Source organism: Rhagoletis zephyria, unplaced genomic scaffold (assembly GCF_001687245.7).
Source record: "Rhagoletis zephyria isolate East Lansing unplaced genomic scaffold, Rhagoletis_zephyria_1.1 Rzeph_scaffold_00026, whole genome shotgun sequence".
In the NCBI taxonomy this organism is placed as follows: domain Eukaryota; kingdom Metazoa; phylum Arthropoda; class Insecta; order Diptera; family Tephritidae; genus Rhagoletis; species Rhagoletis zephyria.
The window spans coordinates 313326-332688 of record NW_016157110.1 but is presented as its reverse complement, the minus strand read 5'-3'; the positions used below and the strand labels follow the sequence as shown (position 1 = coordinate 332688).

The 19363-nt window shown below is 34.9% G+C and overlaps 1 protein-coding gene across 1 annotated transcript in view; it reads right to left on the bottom strand.

Moving 5' to 3' along the window:
• The window catches only part of stol (voltage-dependent calcium channel subunit stolid), a 524452-nt gene that overhangs the window by 463817 nt on the left and 41272 nt on the right, over positions 1 to 19363 (bottom strand). The window contains exon 2 of the mRNA XM_017616632.1: positions 9512 to 10832. Within this exon, the coding sequence (XP_017472121.1) occupies positions 9512 to 9621 (110 nt within the window). The 5' untranslated portion in view covers positions 9622 to 10832. The remainder of the gene's footprint in view (positions 1 to 9511; positions 10833 to 19363) is intronic.

Here is a 19363-nt window from a genome sequence, read left to right as displayed (position 1 = left end):
GAATGTCACATTTTTCACATTCGCGAACGCAAATGCGAATGTGTGAATGCGAATTTTACTGCACGTCTATACCTGCTATGGGCGCAAGCATACTAAATGTCAGTTTTCTCGCATGCGAAATCTTATCGCAGAGAAATTTTTGTACATGGGCATTTGATCGCATACCATTTTAGTACGAATTTGTTTTAAGTTTTTTATAAATGTTGCGAAATTGTATTTTTTTGCTTGGTTGTGCCTGAATAACTTTTCTCCGAATAACCCCACTTCTTTCCTACTCAGAATCAAAGCAAATATGAAAAAATAGTTGCTAAACCCATAGTTAGGTATGCGATAAATGGTATGAGATATCTACTACTTTATATCGTATACCTTCTGCGAATCATTTGATGCGAATGTGAATGTCGAATGCAAATCTGTAAAGTGATGCGAATCATTCGCATAACGAATGCGAATGCAAATATTCGCAACATCCCTGGTACATACATATTGAGACTTATTAAGGTTTCGTTGAAAATAGTAAAAGTTAAAGCTGTTACTTCTAAGTTCACCATATTTCTTCTGCAATTGTTTAAGATATTGGAAGGGCTTGAAATCATTGTACAAGTTACAAATCTAGTAATCTGCAGACTGGCCTAAAGGTACGCTGATTTTCAAATTTTGTCAGAGACCGTAACAATAATACGCTTTTTTTTATTGCCCTTGAAAAATAATTTTCATAGCAACAATGTGGTGGAGTTTGAACAAAATGCTGCCATAAAACTTTTTTCCTGGTAAACTTGGCGAATTTCGCCCCATATCTACGTACGTATAATACGCGAAAGAATTCTTTGTACAGGTCATTTTAGATCTAAAGGATTTGGCCGGTATGTGTTTTACTTTTTCGAAAAAGTTACCAACTTTTAAAAAATTCAATTAAATCAAATATTAGAATGCGGTATCGATGGAAATGGTTGAGAAAATGCTTTGGTTCTTAACTACATGCAGGAGGGTTAAACAGTTGGTAACAATCAAATTCCACTTACATATATTCAGGCAACTAAGTAATTTCATGAAATACACATGTATGTAACATAATTTGAGTGTCAGTCCAAAGAGATTTAAGAAGGTAATAGCTTGAAAATATTTGGAAGAGGGTCGCCACTCGTTGGAAAACAGAATTATTATTTATTAACTTATACACAAGTTATATGAAATACGAAAATATGGGTAACAAACGAAAGGGTATTAAGAGCTCTTTTGTTTAAATATTTTGAATACTTTTCGGGCCTAAAGTTAAATTCAAATAACTAAGTTATGAATTAATAAACATGGGTATGAATAGAAAAGGATTCGGACAGGCTTTATTTCCGAACTATATTTAGGAGAGTTTCCACATGGTTAAAAAAACCAAATTCAATTTAATTCATCAGTTAATTGAAATAAGTACCTCAATGTTAGACGAAGGAGATCTAAGAAGGTTTCAGTTTGAAAATACTTTTAAAAAATCGAATTTTATTAACTTATACACAAGTTATATGAAATAATAAAGTATGCCATGTTTAATAGTCTGTTCCGACGTGTGGTCTGACAGACACTTTAAGAGTACCAAAAGTGTAGTTACAGGTGTTAGTGAAGACGTATCCTCCAGTGCTGTGAAATTAAATAGTTCCTTCAGTACGAAACACGATTGAGAGAAATAGAGATTGCGCCCATCGCGGTACCGCTAATCCGCTCTTTGTGAATTTGACAGAACTAGCTGTGTGCTTGGCGTCATCTTGGTGCAATTGTTGATTGACGAAAACTAAATAACGATTAAACTGGGTACGGTTGAGTTATTTTCCCAATGATTTCGGGCTATTGTGTCCGAATGGGCGACCCGATCAAAAAAATTGTACACACACTTGTAGTCAAGGGTATAATAATAATAATAATAATAATAATAATAATAGAATGGCGCTTACACATATCTTAGTGTTTGGCTGAGCTTCTCCTCCGTTTTGTGGCGTGCGCCTTGATGTTGTCACACAAAGCGGAGGGACCTACAGTCAGGGTGGGGAAAAATTCGCAGGCAACGAGGAACTCGCAGCTCGTACTCGTAGCAGCAATTAGGCGAGGGACGAGAAGTTTGGCTTGCTCGGCAAACGAGCGAGCGCTCGTAGTGCGAGGCGAATAGCTGTCTGCACACTCGCTTTGCTAGGTAAGAGGAGAGAGCTACGAGCGAGCGCTCCGAGTGTACTATACAACACATGCATTTTTGTGCATAAAAATTTGGGAATGTAGTCAATAGATTATGCACGAAAGTATGTTAACAATTGTAAGTGCATATGTACATATGCATGTAAATATGTGAATATTATATTAGGGCAGCATTTAAAACAACAAATAAAATTTATTACATACATAAGCATAGATTATGGAATGAATCATTTTTTAGAGTTATATACATACATATGTACATACATAACATGCATATTTATATATGTATGTATGTACGTATTTATGTTTCTATTTATGTATGTGTACATATGCATGTATTTTGGCTTTACACAGAAAAGTAAGTAACGAAGATATTATAATCGTTTGTGCCGCAGCTATGCTGTATACCTGAATGAAATATAATCCTTGGTGAAAAAATTTATTTGTGGCCTGTTGTTTAAGGACATATGTACATATTTATGTATGTATGGATATGTAGCTATGGGAAAATTTTCGTAAACAAAGAATAGAGGCCGGTTCACATACGTTGCATTTCAAAGCAGGCGTCCGGATAGCCAAAATTTGGCAACGCTAAGGCCAACACTAAGCAGAAAGATCGCTGCGCCAGGTTTCATTGCAAAACGCATACTTTTAACGTGCGTTCTGTCAAACCAACGCCAACTACAAAGTCAACACGAATGTTCTATCTGGACCAGCCTTAATTATCAAATACTGTTTAACATCCCAAATAGTAGTTTGTATTTTCTACATACATACATATGTATGAGAACTAAACCAGGAATATTCATTTGAAAATTCTAATGTCCTACTCATTTATGAAATGAAAGACAAAATAATTATTTTTATAAATATTATATTCTCATTTATACATTTGTAACATAGTTACTTAGCCGAAATACTTAGTAATTACTTGTATGTAAGAATACAAAGGCAAATTATTTATCAGAAGCATTGCCCCTTACACATTGAAAAAAAGCAATATAAGCTCTCAAAAAAGCAAAATCGCTACAGCGAAAAAAGTGTTTGAAAAACCGCATAAATTCAAATCCGCATAAAAAAAGAACCGCATAAAGATGACCTAAGTGTATAAGTTGAAATTTTATAAGAAATTATTGAACATTAAACAAATTATACCAAATAGATATGTATGCACATATGTGCCTACCTAGTAGACAAAACTGGTCAAAATACCACGCATCTATTATTCTGTGCATGAGAATATATACATAAATAAATACATACATATTTGTATATATGTATGTATATGCATATCTGCATGTGTGCGTACAATCCGTTACTCGAAATTCTTAGTTAATGCAATTTTTATCCCATAAATTTTTGCCGACCAAACAACCCGTTTGCCTGTCTAATCTGCTTGCCTCATTTGCCTCGCTCGTTTACTCGCCTCATTTGCCTCGCTCGTTTACTAGCCTCGCTCGTCTGCTGCTGCAAATGAGTGCCTCGCTCGTTTACTCGCCTCGCTCGTAACGACGCCCTCGCGAGGGCAGAGCTAATGAGGTCCTCGTTTGCTTGCCGCTCTACTCTTGCGCTGCCCTCATTTGCTTACTCGTTCGCTGGCTGCTCAGCGCGTGCGCCCGTACTTAACGAGTGCTCGTTTGCAAACAGCCTCGCTTGTTGTTCGTGAGTTGCGCAAGCTCAGAGCAAACTAACGGGCGAGCGAGGGGCTAAAATGAGGGAAATCCGAACNAGGCAAATTATTTATCAGAAGCATTGCCCCTTACACATTGAAAAAAAGCAATATAAGCTCTCAAAAAAGCAAAATCGCTACAGCGAAAAAAGTGTTTGAAAAACCGCATAAATTCAAATCCGCATAAAAAAAGAACCGCATAAAGATGACCTAAGTGTATAAGTTGAAATTTTATAAGAAATTATTGAACATTAAACAAATTATACCAAATAGATATGTATGCACATATGTGCCTACCTAGTAGACAAAACTGGTCAAAATACCACGCATCTATTATTCTGTGCATGAGAATATATACATAAATAAATACATACATATTTGTATATATGTATGTATATGCATATCTGCATGTGTGCGTACAATCCGTTACTCGAAATTCTTAGTTAATGCAATTTTTATCCCATAAATTTTTGCCGACCAAACAACCCGTTTGCCTGTCTAATCTGCTTGCCTCATTTGCCTCGCTCGTTTACTCGCCTCATTTGCCTCGCTCGTTTACTAGCCTCGCTCGTCTGCTGCTGCAAATGAGTGCCTCGCTCGTTTACTCGCCTCGCTCGTAACGACGCCCTCGCGAGGGCAGAGCTAATGAGGTCCTCGTTTGCTTGCCGCTCTACTCTTGCGCTGCCCTCATTTGCTTACTCGTTCGCTGGCTGCTCAGCGCGTGCGCCCGTACTTAACGAGTGCTCGTTTGCAAACAGCCTCGCTTGTTGTTCGTGAGTTGCGCAAGCTCAGAGCAAACTAACGGGCGAGCGAGGGGCTAAAATGAGGGAAATCCGAACCCTACCTACAGTTTTACGCCGACTCCGAACGGCGATTGTATTTTTATGAGAAGCTGTTTTTTCATGGCAGAAATACCCTCGGAGGTTTTCCATTGCCTGCCGAGGGACGATCGATGTTAAGAAAAAACCTTTTTTCTATATTTTTTTTTGCGATGTTGCTTTGACCAGGGCTTAAACCCAGGTGTAGTAGAAGCGCGCACTGCTTACGACTACACCACAGCGGCCGACGCGAGTCAAGGGTATACACTTTATATATATATATTTGCTAAAAATGTCTTTACACACATTATGGGTATTCATGGAAACGCGTAAATCCCTCGTAACCACGTAAACCTCGCAAATAATTAGATTTTTCATACAAAATTAAGTAAGTTTACGAGGTTTACATGGTTACGAGGCATTTGCTTGGTTTGATGAATCGCCCTATTATTTCGTAAGCTATATAACCGGGCTATCAATGGACAGTCATACAAGTTTCCACTTCAACTTGACCTTTGACGTACGTCAAAGAGAACATAGTAATTTTAATAATATTTTTTTTCTGTACTTTAAATACCTGCTTGGTTTCTTTCTTATTATGATTTTTTTGGACCTGTAATTCTTAACCAAATTTCCGTGATTTGCTTTTGATGTTACATATATTCGCTTCAGTCATTTCTAATGGAGCTATTTGGAGAATTTATTTCTAGCAAAAACTTTAAAAACAGTAATTTTGTTTACTTGTCGGGCAATATTTTTTTTCATACGGTTATACGCTGGATCCTTGGCTAAAAACTTCTGTGGTAAAACTGTCCCCCTACCTCTCCCTTCTTGAATATTTAAAGTCAGAGAGTAAGCTCCTTCAACCGGGATTTCCAGCAGAAATTATCAATGTCTGGCTATAAAGAGAATCGATGCTCAAATAATTAAAAAGCTATAGGTCTGACCTTTAATTAGATAAGAATTACGTAACTATCTGAGACCCTCATCACCCGTAATTCCAATAATTCAAATACTTATAAAAAAACGGGGTGATTTTTTTTAATAACAATATTCTGATCCGATTCGGCTGACAGATACGACTTTGAAAACAAATTTTTGTTCAAAATTTCTGGAAAATAATTACTTATTTTTCATTTCCACCTATTTAGCTCGCTATAAGCTCAAATTTTTCAAACCAGTCGCAGAAGAAAGTATTAAAAATTAATTACAAAAACTAAAATCGAAACGAGCTGATGATGATGATCGCAGCCAAAGGAATGAGAATGAAGAATTCTTTTTAAAAAGCTTTAGAAAAACCTGACACATTCAGTTTTGGCTTGTAAGCGCTGTTTCAACAACGATGTCGCCATTATGCTAGATTCTAATTGTTTCTTGAAAATACTTGACGTCCGCATTCGCATCGGCGGATGTCTAAAATTCCACATTCGCAACATTCCTAGTTTACTAATTCAAAATGTGTTAAAAAAAATTTTTTTTAAAAGTATGCGTATTTAAAAAAAAATTTTTCTACATCTTATTATAAAAGTGATTTGTGTTATTTATTATTACCCTCTGAAGGTATTATATTCGTTTTTGGTTTTAAAAACTATATTTTAACAAGATTTCATTTTTTAAATAAAATATTTGTTAAATCGATTTCATGTATTTTATTAGAAAAAAATTGGCGATTTTTTTCAGAAATTGCGCTTTTTTTAACAGTCTGGACACACTGGTGACTGATAGGCCTATCGCACTTTCAAAAAGTACAAAATATCGTAAAGAAGTACATTTGACTGTACTTCGAAGTACGAAGTACAAGAGCGAAAAAGGAAGTATGTACTGTACTTCCGAAAGAAGTACGGTTGGTCACATTAGACATACAACATTAGGGGTATTCTCTGAGTCTTGCAAAGCCCTTGCATGGTGCACAGATTGTACGGATTGCACGGTAAAAACCGGTTTTCGTATGGGACAGCTTTGCAAACCGTGCAATCCGTGCACCGTGCAAGGGCTTTGCAAGACTCAGAGAATACCCCTATTGTAAATTCATAAAAGCGTTGTAAAAATACACATGACGCTGTTTGCAAGTGGACTACTCAAATTGCGGAAATATTCGAATTTTTGCTTACCTGTGCATTTTAAAAACTGTTCAAAAATAAATACTGCCATAAAGTGTTTTTTTCTTTCGAGATAAAAAACAGGGTTTAATACTATGTCTCCATTGAGAGATTTACCTATAAATATTTGATAAATCCAGTTGCTAAATCATAACCGTCTCCATTGCCACAACGAGATATGTATGTTTGACGTTCACATTTTTAAATATTTGACGTTTTCTTATGTATGATTTCATAAATATAGTTGCTGACATTGAAATACAGACAGATAAAAGGAAGGTACCAGGATCGGAGATTCATTATGTGAATTCTTATTATTATTCGTGGTAAATATGTATAATATATAGTTTTGAAAATGTAACAAATAGTACCATATTCGGAACCATTTTCTCGAATTTAAGAAAAATTATCGAAACAACATAACATTTGCGTAAAGAACATTTTTTAAAGAGTTGTTGGGAAAATAATTCCTCTTTTTCATAAGATCGTGGGCCTTTGGCATATCATGAAGACCTTGCTAGCAAATATGCTTGAGTCGAATTGAGTTCTAGAGGATGGTTGGGGCAGTGTTATCAAAGCAGCACCATCGCCGAAGCGCGTAAAAGATTTTTAGAAAGCGAAGAAGACTCTGCATGATATTACCATAAAACATATTTTCTGAATTTTGTAGTTCTTAAAATAATATCTTCTTAATTTATTACAACCAAAGTTATGTAAATATTAATAATTTTCCTTTAAAACTACACTGAGAGAAAAATCAACCAAAAATTGGTTTATATCACCAAATTCAAACTTGAAAAGGAATCAACGTCATTTTTGTTAATATTAACAATGCCTTAGTTGATATTTTCAACAATGATTTGGTAATATTAACCACAATTTTGTTTACATTAACTAAACTATTGGTTGGCGATTTTTCGTCTGAATAAGTTTATGTTATGCACTTCACAGATACTTTTTCATAATTCGGAGAAACAAAACAAAAATTTTTATTATCCTTTTAACACGTTGCCTCTGACGGGGTTAGCAAATAACAGCATGCATCTCTACACACTCAGCTACCGCCGCTTTATAAATGTGTCTTCAAATGTTCAACTTGAATCAATTTTCTTCGTCGTTTGATTTGGTTCTGCACTTCACAGAGGCTTTTTCGTAATTAAGAAAAACCAAAAACAGAAAAAAATAAAAATTTTCTATCGTTCTGACGGCACTCGTACTGCTGGAAGCCAACAAATAATAGCAAGCACCAACTTGAATCACACTTCTTACAATCGGCTTATTGACTATGAAAAAATCAACCCATAACTTGGTTGAAAAAACAATTGTGCTTTTGGCTCAGTGTAACCAAAATATAAAAAACACGAAAATTCATGTTTCTTTCAATTGGCTATATTTCAATGTCCACAACTGTATATTGAAAATACAAATGTCATTTGACTTATGGCATGTGAATTTGTGGTTGCTGCACCCATCAAATTGTATTTATTGATCAATATTATTGAAGATTTAGGGAAGATTTAATTTAAATCTACTGCCTTTCGAGATTTAATTTTATATGGTAAATCTTAAAATATTTAACGTTAAATCTCGCTAGAGGGCTAAATCTTCATTAAATCTCACAATTGAGACATAGTATAAGATTTAATATTATAACGGCTGAAAAAATGCTAATAATTCATTTTTTGACACCTTTAAGTTAAATTATCTCAAATGCTAGAGCAACCTATTGAAATTTTAATCTGAAAATTTTATGACTAACTCCTTTTATTGGTGGGGGTGCTACCTCTAAAAAGTATATGTCGAAAATCACGCTAGTATAGCTTTCGAGTAATTTGAATAGTCATTATTCTTAAGTGAAAAAATAAAACTTAATATTAATTATTATCTTCAAGCGAAAAAAATTAAAATTATAAAATAATCATTATTTTTGATCGATAAAAATTAAAATCAAATACATGTATATTATTATTTTTAATTTTTATTGGCTAAACTCAAAAAATAAAAATCATTTTAGACTACCGTCGAATACAAATATGTGAGTATAGTTAAAATTGTTTTAAAACGCTTACAACATGCTGACTTTTTTTGGTTAAAATTTAAAAAATAATCATTCTTTTACATGCCTGCTTTACTTACATACAAAATAATCTCAAAGATGGCAAAAATGAACAAAGAATACACATTTTTCTCCATGTGGAAAAATGTTCAACTATGAGCGGTTCGTCCTCCTAAACAAGCAACCCCTGTTGAATAAAGGTTACATTTTCGCTATTAGATAAGTATATATGTATATTCATTTAATTGAACATTGTCAAGAAATTTTACTTTTACGAGTTTTTTGCGGCAGATCCCCGTAGCGTCCCGCCAGATTAACCCAACCTAACCTTTAAGTTGGTACAATTAAAAAAAAAATAAGTAAACGGTTCTACAAAAACAATAAGAAATTTGTATGTGAAAATCTTTGCTTTTAACCGGCTTCAGAAAGGAGGAGGGTATCTATTCGTCGAAATATTTTTTTATGTATGTTACCGGATAACTTGGGGTCTAGTGAAACGTCTAGCACATTTTGTGTATATTTGGAATGTTTACCTCTACTGCTTTGGCACTAATTGCTAGAGTCTCATATTTCATTTATCGGGAAACATTTCACTTAGAAATTGGGCAAACAAATTGTTAAAATATAATGACCGCTCAGTATATTAATAAATCGTTATTATGTATCGATATGTATGTATTTATTACCAACTTACTCATTATGTGGTATATCCTCATCTTGGTCAGCGACCACAGCAAATACATTTAGTTTAAATAACAAAACGAACAAGCACAGCGCCAAAGCGCCAATATGCTTGCGATCCATGGTGAGGTGGTGGTTGTGTCGTGTGTGTAAAGGTTCGTAGGCGTCTAGCTGTATGATTTGCCTGGCTGTTGCCTTGTTTTTTGGTTATTTAAATTTGAACGCTGCACAATACATAGAATTTTCTGTTGGATTGTGTTCCTTTTTTTGTTCGTGTTCAGTTGGCGCTTAAATGCAAGCGATATGCGTTTTAGCAAATTGCTTTTGACGCTTTATTTACGGCCTTTTATTGTTGTATTGTCTGCATAGAGTACATTATTGTTTTGTAGACCAAGCGTGTAAGTGTTGATGATTTGTTTTCCCTTTCACAGTTGTTTGTTGTTACTTTCAATTTATGGTTGTCTTTGCATTTTTGTTTTATAATGTTTTTATTATTGTTTTTTGTCCACCGTTATATTATACCTAGTTGGCTTTTGTTTTTTATTTATTGTTTGCTTTGTTACCTTTTTATTGGCTTTTTGTTTGTTTTATTGTTTTTTTTTATTGGCTTTGTTATTTCGCTTCGTTTGTCACTTCACACGCACTGTCCTTGTGTTATGCGAAGCTCGCCGGTGCGTATACGTAATGCTAAATGTGTGTAATGCTCGGCGCGACCATTCAAACTGGCGAAAAATGTGAACAAGTGAACCGTGAAATTTAGTTGCACAACGGGTGGCGCTGCGGTTGGTGTTTGTTGCACTGGTGCGGCTATAAGTTATGTGTACTATTTTACAACGCACTTTTCAAGGTGAGTTTTTTTCATTGCATATTAAACGGCTTCAGTTGAGTGTATATGCTTTAAATACCGTTTTTGTTTTAGTTATCGCTATGGCTGGTGCATTTGGTATGTTTTTTGAGTACTGCATGCAGTTCTTTTCCCTCAATTTACATTCAATAAACACTTTAAGAGTTATAACCCTGATTATTTTTCTACGCACTCCCGCTCGCAATGCTATAGTTCCTAGAATATCGATACCAATAAGATGCCAACACTTGGCTCATCCGCATGTTCGCCATATTAGCTTTAGAAATCCAGTAAAACCTAAATAGATTTCTCATGGATCGTATTTATTTACATGGATATGTATGTACTATTTTCTTCTATTTGTGGTTGTTAATATTCTTTATTGATATATTACCGTTTATTGACACTCTTACGTAATTAATGATATGTTACGCGCACACATACACTTATATTTTATGTTGCATGCTGCACTATTCGTTACGCTGAGAAACTGCAAGTAGAGTAAAGAGAAAATAAATTAATTTTAATTTAATTAAAACGTCTTTCAGACGGTGGTCTATGTGTAAATATTTAAGTACGTATGTACATTAGGGTTGCCCTTATTTCGAAAATAGCTCGGATTCTCGGTCTCACCCCTAGAAATGTGTGAACAATAGGGTGGTCCAAAAACAGTAAAGTCGGATTTGTAACCCTCTCACCCCCTTGGAGTGTTCTATATCGAAAAAAAGTATACACCTATTTTTATATTTTGAAATCAAAAAATATTTATAGGTCGCTCAAAGCGCTCAAAGTTTTCTATGTATATTTATATGGGCAAATTAAATTTTTCGTATAAATGGTATAGAGTTCTTGAAAATCGATATTTATCGATCGGAAAGCTCGGGTTCTCTTCAGAAAACTTAACAATACCCAATTGTTTATTTAACCATTTTTTAACACTAACGATTTTTATTGGTCGCCCCATTGCATTTTTCGGGGTTTTCGTGTGTTTTTGGCAAACCTATAAATTATAGTTGCGATTAAAAATATGTTAAATAAATAATTGGATATTTCTATTGGGAATCTCCTGCAGATAAACAGAGGTTTCTGGTAGAAAAATATTTATTTTTAACTATTCTAAACCATTTCTACGAAAAGTTGTTTTTCCCCATATAAAATAATGGAAAACTTTGGGCGCTTTGAGCGACCTCTAAATATTTTTATACCCGAGCGCACTTGTGCACAAGGGTATATTAATTTTGTTCACATAACGGTTGTTTGTAACAGCCAAAACGAATCGAGACAGATATAGACAAATGTATACATAAATGATCAGATGAAAAAATAAATCGATTAAGCCATGTCTGTCTGTCCGTCAGTCTGTCAGTCTGTCCGTCCGTCCGTGTACACGATAACTCGAGCAAAAATTGAGATATCTCAACGAAATTTGGTATGTCGTCATCATAAGGGGGGGTCTCATCCGAGGCTTTGCCTTGCTTCTTCACTGGAAGTGGTTTTTACGTGGCGGGTCCCAAGCCCAGCGCACAACCCATTGCTGGGACGGGGGTGGTTTCGCAACCAAATACACGTTTATATAGCGAGCCGCTTGCTCCAAGCAGACACCCGCTTGCAGCCGCACCTACTGGTGAACAGACGCTGCAGACTTCAGTGAGCCCTTAAACCGAATAAGTCAGAGTGGCCCCACCGAAGCTCCCTCTCTTTCTGCCGTGACCCAAGGCTCCACTCGGATTGGTTACCGCATCTCGCACATGGGTTGCTCACGTTGCCCAGAGTGGGCGAACGAGGACGCAAGAGTCGGGATTGAGTATAGCCAGCGCAATGAGTATACCCCATTGCACTCCTGGTTTGCATGTGGGTTTCCCTTAACCCAAGGTAGGTTGGTATTGAAAATGGGCGAAATCGGACTGTAGCATACCAAATGGCCGACAATTTTTAAAATCGGACAATAACCACGCCTACATCCCATAAAACGGTAATTTTCGGAAATACGAAAACTGCGATATTTTAGTAACTACTGAAGATTATTCACTAAAAATTGATATTTACAACAATTTTTAGACGAAAAATAAGAATATTATAAATTTTTGGAAAATGGGCGTAGCCACGCCCACTTATCGTTACATGTGTATATCTTAGGAACCACTCCACCAATTTCTTCCAAGCTTGGCACAGTTGTTAGCCTTGGTACAGCATACAAAATCGCCGAAAATTTTTAAAATTGGACGATAACCACGCCCATATCCCATATGACGGTAATTTAGAGAAATACAAAATCTTCGACAAATAAGTAAATATTGAAGTTAATTTATTCAAAATTGATGCCTGCAACAATTCGTTGCTAAGAAATACGTTTATGGTAAAATTTTGAAAAATGGGCGGGGCACCGCCCACTTATGATCACATATATGTATATCGGTAACGGTTCTACCAATTTGTACCAAACTCGGTGTGGTTATTGTGCTTACCACATGAAAGCAAAGGATTGAAAATTATTGAAATCGGACTAAAATTACGGCCGCTTTTCATATAACGGTAAATTTCAGAAATGCTTGAAATTTCAATATTTCGAAATTGAAGGCTGCTAATTTACTCAAAAGTGATACACCCCGGCTTACCATCTAGCGGTAGGTTTCGGAAAGGTGAAAAAACATATATTTAATATCTGCGCCGGGTATTTAATGTTCGGCTCCGCCCGAACTTAGACTTTCTTACTTGTTTGATTTCAAAATAAAAAAATAAGGGTATAATTTTTTCGGTATAGAACAAGGGGTGAGAGCATAAAAATTCCGACTTTACTTTTTCACATGCATTTTTGGACCTCCCTAGTGAACATCCTATAGACTAAACTATGCAAAATTTTAGATCAATCAAAATAGATTTAGAGGTGGCTCAAAGCGCTCAAAGTTTTAATATTCAATATTTTTCACTCGACAGACTCTTTTTCTCTTCAGGAGACTTTCAGAAAAAAACACTCAATCGTTTATTTCAGAGATGCTCAACAAACTATATGAATCGATTTCGTTTTGTTGATGAGCAAAAATTAGAGATGAAACGATACTAGTAAATACAAGTACATAATCGATACTTTTCGTCCGATACCAAGTAATTTTGTACTCGATACTTTAGAACCGAGTACTGAGTAGGTATCGGAAAAAAGTACTTGTATCGAAACCCCAATTCATTGACAGTTTTATTCCCGGACTTTTTTTTTTTAATCTAATTTCTTTGTGAATAGTTTAGTTGCCAATGAAAACCGCAAGAAGGTGCCAAGGTCGGGGTGACGCCAATTTTGACAATTTTAAAAAAAAGGGCGCGCGTTCTATTTCTTTCGTAGCGAATGAACCTGCAAATTGGATCGAGCAAGAGTCAGAACGCGCTGGAATTCACTCTTTTACATGCTGGAAAGATTTTTGGATATGTCCAAAATTTCGTCTCAACTTATACTAGATGCAACAGACAGTCCTGAAATCATAGCAAAAAATGAAATAGAAATACTGAAGCAAATAGTTCAGCTACTGAAGCCTTTCGAGTTCGTAACCAAAGAATCTTCAGGACAGAATTATGTCACACTTTCCAGGATCATACCTATGGTTAACTGCCTAACATCTCAAGTGAGTAAATTTTCTACAACTCTTGATTGTGTCACCCAACTACAAACGAAACTCCTGGCGGAGTGTAGTATAAGATTTGGTCTCATTGAATACAACACCTACGCAGCTTTAGGAACTATCCTCCATCATCGCTGCAGGATGCGAACGCCTGCGGTCGGACAATTTTTAAACTAAAAAGTCTTATTCAAAAATACACTAATACCAGCTCCGAAGAAGACGTTGTTAAAGAAGATTTTGACTTTTGGTACCAACATAAAAAGCTTGCGATTGGACAAAAACGAAAACGCTCTACAAAAGGTGATGAGTTGTAGCTTTATTTATTAAACCCCGTCTGATCTTGTAGACCCCTTTCAAAAATTGTTTGGTTTCGGTGGGCCCCCTGCTGATAAATTTTTAAATATTCCCAAAGCTCGTAAGAAATTAAATGTGAAAATGTGAAAATTAGATCGCGGGTGAATTCAAAAACTAAAATCAGAGTGGCCAAAATAAAAGTAAAATATTTTCTATTTGTCAATGTTATTGTGGCTTATTAACATTTTATTTGTAATATTTTATTGAACAATCGTGGTATTGTTTATTATAACTTCTACCGCTTAGACTATGTCGCTTTCTCAACTTTTCCTAACAAACAATCGTGGTACAAGGCTCAATAAATATTTTAAAATATTTTCTATTTATAAAAAGATTGTGATTACACACTTGTAAGTTTTGAAAAATAGAGCTCGTAAATACATCAAAATACTTTCTCGCTCGGAAGAGTTATATTTTTTAAGAGCACTGCAAGCGCTAGCTATATTTATATTATCTTCACCATAAACTCATCAAATGTTCCGCTCACTAATGACTTTGCACGTGGAGTATATGTAAAATAGTTTATTTGTGTTAATGGCATCATTTTTATTATTAACGCTCCGAGTTTTAAAATGAGGCGAAAAATATTTTTTCACGTTTTTTGAAACACAAAACTTAAAACATCAAAACGGCTAAGCTTTTTACGCCAAACTTTTAGTTAAGAAACTGACAATGGAGAAAAGAGCGAGTTTAAAAAATCGATGACAAATAACCAAGCAAGCAAGAAGCACAAAAAGTGTTCCACCGTCTCATCATCTTCAAGGCAAGATGGGCAAATGGACTTGTCGTTTACGCCTATCACAGTGACCAGTCAGCAGTCCACCAAGTTGTCTGTAGTGTCATCTGCTCATTGAGAGCAAAAAATCAGATAGACCTTGTGAGATTGAAGGCAACATGAGTTTTGCCCACCTCGATGCCTCTCAGTCATTTCTGAGCGAAGTATTCACCCAGTTTCTGATGGTGGCTTCGATTGCCGAAGGTGGGAGTGCTAAAACTGGTTGCGGACCGAGGAATGCCTGGTCTGAGCAAACTCTGGCCAAGTGATCAGATGTCTCATAACGAGGTACTCCAGAGTGACCTGGTACCCAGAGTAAAACAACCTCGTTATGTTCACCATCATATTTTAGTCGAGCCTTGCATTGCCGAACTAGTTTGGAAGTACTTAAATAGAGGGCTGGTCAATGCATTAAGTGCAGCTTGGTTGTCACGTAAACTCCTTCTCCTCCACCTATGTTCCACCACGTAGTCCATGGCTTTGAGTATTACAATTACCTCAGCCTGGAAGACCGAAAAGTGAAGCTTATCTCCATTAACCTCAAAAAAGACCCCAGATCATGACCCAGAGTCAGTTTTTGAGCCATCAGTGAGGATTCGACAATATGTGAGTCTGGTCTGAGCGATGGAATCAAACCAGAATTCAGTCTCAGGGAACTCAACATTATAGAATCTCTTCAACAAAGGTAATGGTGGCGTACTATCCTGTAGCATTGAAAATACACAAATGCTTAAATCTCTGCCGCCAGCAATTTTCGCCGCGCCCACTCATTTTCATACCAGCATCCGGTTCTTTTTAGTCTGCAGGTGGCCTTTAAGGCTTCCCCACGTATGAAAACACAAAGTGCCGGTAAGTGCAACAGTGAGTCAAGAGCACTATACACCATTCAAAAAAATTAAAGTTAAATAAAAGGCTATCAAGCAACCATTTTGGTTCTTTACATCGAAACCAGATAAATTTTCGTGGACCCCCATTTACAATTCATGGACCCCCATATTTTGTTCACGTCACCGTGGACCCCTGGGGGTCCACCTGGAACACTTTGGGAATCACTGCGTTAGAGGAATAGGAGGATTTAAAATCAACCTATCCAATGTTATACAAATAGGCGCGCATGTATCTACATATAGTTGCGACTTCCGTACCATGCGAGAGATTATTTTCAAAAGCTGGGGGGCCACAATAACCACATCAAGAATCTTACAAATTCTAGAACAGCCACATAGAGCTTTGATGTAGAAGGAAAGGTTGCTTTGTGCAAAGAAAGACCTATTATCGTCTCATTAAAAATGATAAACATGATAACTTCTTCCAGAAATATAGCACTGTTACTCTGCAAAAATGCTTTTGAACAGTGTTATAATACAGATATTTTTTTATTAATTAATTAATTTGTATGAAATAAATACAAACAAATAAAATACGTACATAAAAAGAAGCAAATTCTGTATACTTTTTAAAAACAACTTAATGGACTTTATACTTTTTCTTGTTTTTTGAGGGTCCATCCTAGCAAAACTTGTTTTAAAACTTGGAAGTTTTTCTTTAAAAAATCTAAAAGATTCATCTAAAATCAATAATGATAGTCACATAAATTAATTTGGCACATACATACGTGATAGCGTTTTTTAATACAAACAAACATAAACATATTTCAATTCTTATATAGGTACAAATATCGATATAAGTAGGTATCGATACTTTTAGCCCGATACTTTGTAGGTATCGATACTTTCTTTCGATGCTACTTCCAAGTACTTCTATGCACTTCCAAGTACTTCTATGCAGCGTTGCCGTTTTGGTCCAATTGGACCAATTGGTAGGATGAAGCTTTTGGTAGGCAAAAGTGAAATTGCAACCAAATTGAGCAATAAATTTGTTTGCTTAAGATTGCATACTGCCAGTGCTATCTACTATTTATAGTAACTCTAGAAATATCCATGAATAACCCTGCATTCATAGCAAGCAAAGGAAATAATTACAAGAGAAAGAGTGAAAGAAAGATGTTAAATGTCAAAAACTTGGCATTTGCGCGCCTTTCTTCAATTGAATTTAACAAACAAGCGAAAAGATTAGTGATGGACAAGTAAGTTAATTTTGCTTTAAAGTAGTAACTTTTTAATCGTTGTTTATTTGCAGGTATATCTATAAAGCCTCTGAACCGTCCGAAGTAAGTGTGGACAATAATTACGACGACTTGTTCAGGTAAAAAATTGCGACTAAGTAGGCATGTACATATTTGTCAATTAACAAATACTGAAAATTCTCGTAGTGATGAAAACTCGCCTGCGCCAAAAACCAAACTCAGAAATAAACTTAACATCAGTACAATAAATAAAATTATGCACTGTAAAGAACTAGTACAAAAGGCTGATGCACATTACGTGTGGTCAGCAAAAAGAGATCTCAAAGATGTATGATTTTTTTACAAACGTTTTGTATACAATTAGGGGATATAAAAACTTTTTGTTTTTGATATAATAGAGGATATACAACCTTTTTGTTTTTAAACGAATAAAATGGTTAATATTGTATTGTCGAAGAAAAAAAACGTTTGAAATGAATTGAATTGAATTGATCTCAAAGATATATATACTCGGTACGTTTTTTTACAAACGTTTTGTGTACAATATTTTTGATACTTAGGTTGTTCACACTTGCTTGGTTATAAGGTTATCTGGTTAAAAGTTATTATTCTGTAGTATATTTTATTGTAGAAAACTGAATAAAAAATATATCCACATAACCAGATAACCTGATAACCAAGCAAGTGTGAACAACCTAACTTTTATTTAAACGCATAAAATGTCTGAATTTGTTGTTTTATACATCAAAATGTTTGATATAAATTGAATTAATATCAAAACTATATACAATGCTTATAACTGTTTTTTATACGATAAAATGTATGCTACAACTTCAGCATTAATGATTGAATTTCTTTTCGTTAAAACCCAAAATAGAATTATTGTGGTAATTACCTAAACGAAAAAAAACTGAATCGTTTCAACAGAAACGATCGCTTTTTTTGGTAAACGCTAAAATTAACGTTACAATGCATCCTTGGTTTATTTAATAATTTATTAATATTAAAAATTTTCTATGGGTCTCCCAAAACCCGAAAAAATGCAATGGGGGAACCCAGAAAAAATCGTTAATAATAAACAAATTTTAAATAACCAATTGGGTAATATTTTTTGAAGTCTTCTTAAGAGAAATTGAGTTAGCCGTTTGAAAAATATTGATATTCAAGGATTCTAGACAATTTCTACGAAAAATAGTTTTTTTCTCATATAAAATACATGGAAAACTTTAAGCGCTTTGAACCATCTTTATATCTCCTTTGATTGATATAAAACTTTGCATACTTTAATCCTTAGGCTACTCTCACATTTCTAGTGAGGGAGACCGAGAATATAAACACTTTTATTCTTATCCATATAACTAGGGGCCACCCTAATGTACATATGTGCAATGCCAACTTATGTCTCATCGAGTATATGTGTACATACATAATGCTTCGTTAAACTTTATTAAATTTATTGCTGGTCTAATTTTTACACATCAGACCTGTTTCATTCAATGACTAGCATAACCGCTCGAGCACATCTGCTTCACTCTCCACTAAAAAAAAAACAAATTCAATACTGTTTTTCCATCGGAATTATAAAAGTTATTATATTTTAAGTCTTTCGCTAAAATATTTCGGAAAAATATTATCATTTGTGTGAGTTGTTTATAAATAAAAATTGGTTTTTAAAGTATTTTTTGAAATAGATTTGGTCAGTTGATAGAACCGTTTAAGTTTAAAAAATAAAATTATAAAAGTATAGAAATCTTCAAATTTTTTTAAAGGGAATCATCATGATACAAATATTTAAAGGTAGTTTCACTTCTTCTTAGCCGCCATTGCTCCCATTTGACGTAAACTGTGCTTTTGGCATTTTCTTTTGAAATCGAGCTACCATATTCATTGACAAAAGAAGTGATTGATTACCTACTTCAAAAAAAAAAATATAATTATTTAAAAGAAATTAAAGCTTTTAGCGATAGTGAGTATAAAACGGAAGTTAATGGAAATATTACATGGTATTCACATATAATATGCATTTACTGTTGTTAATTTTTATACCCGAGCGCACTTGTGCACAAGGGTATTATAACTTTGTTCACATAACGGTTGTTTGTAACAGGCAAAACGAATCGAGATAGATATAGACAAATGTATACATAAATGATCAGAATGAAAAGAGAAATCGATTAAGCGGTGACTGTCTGTCCGTC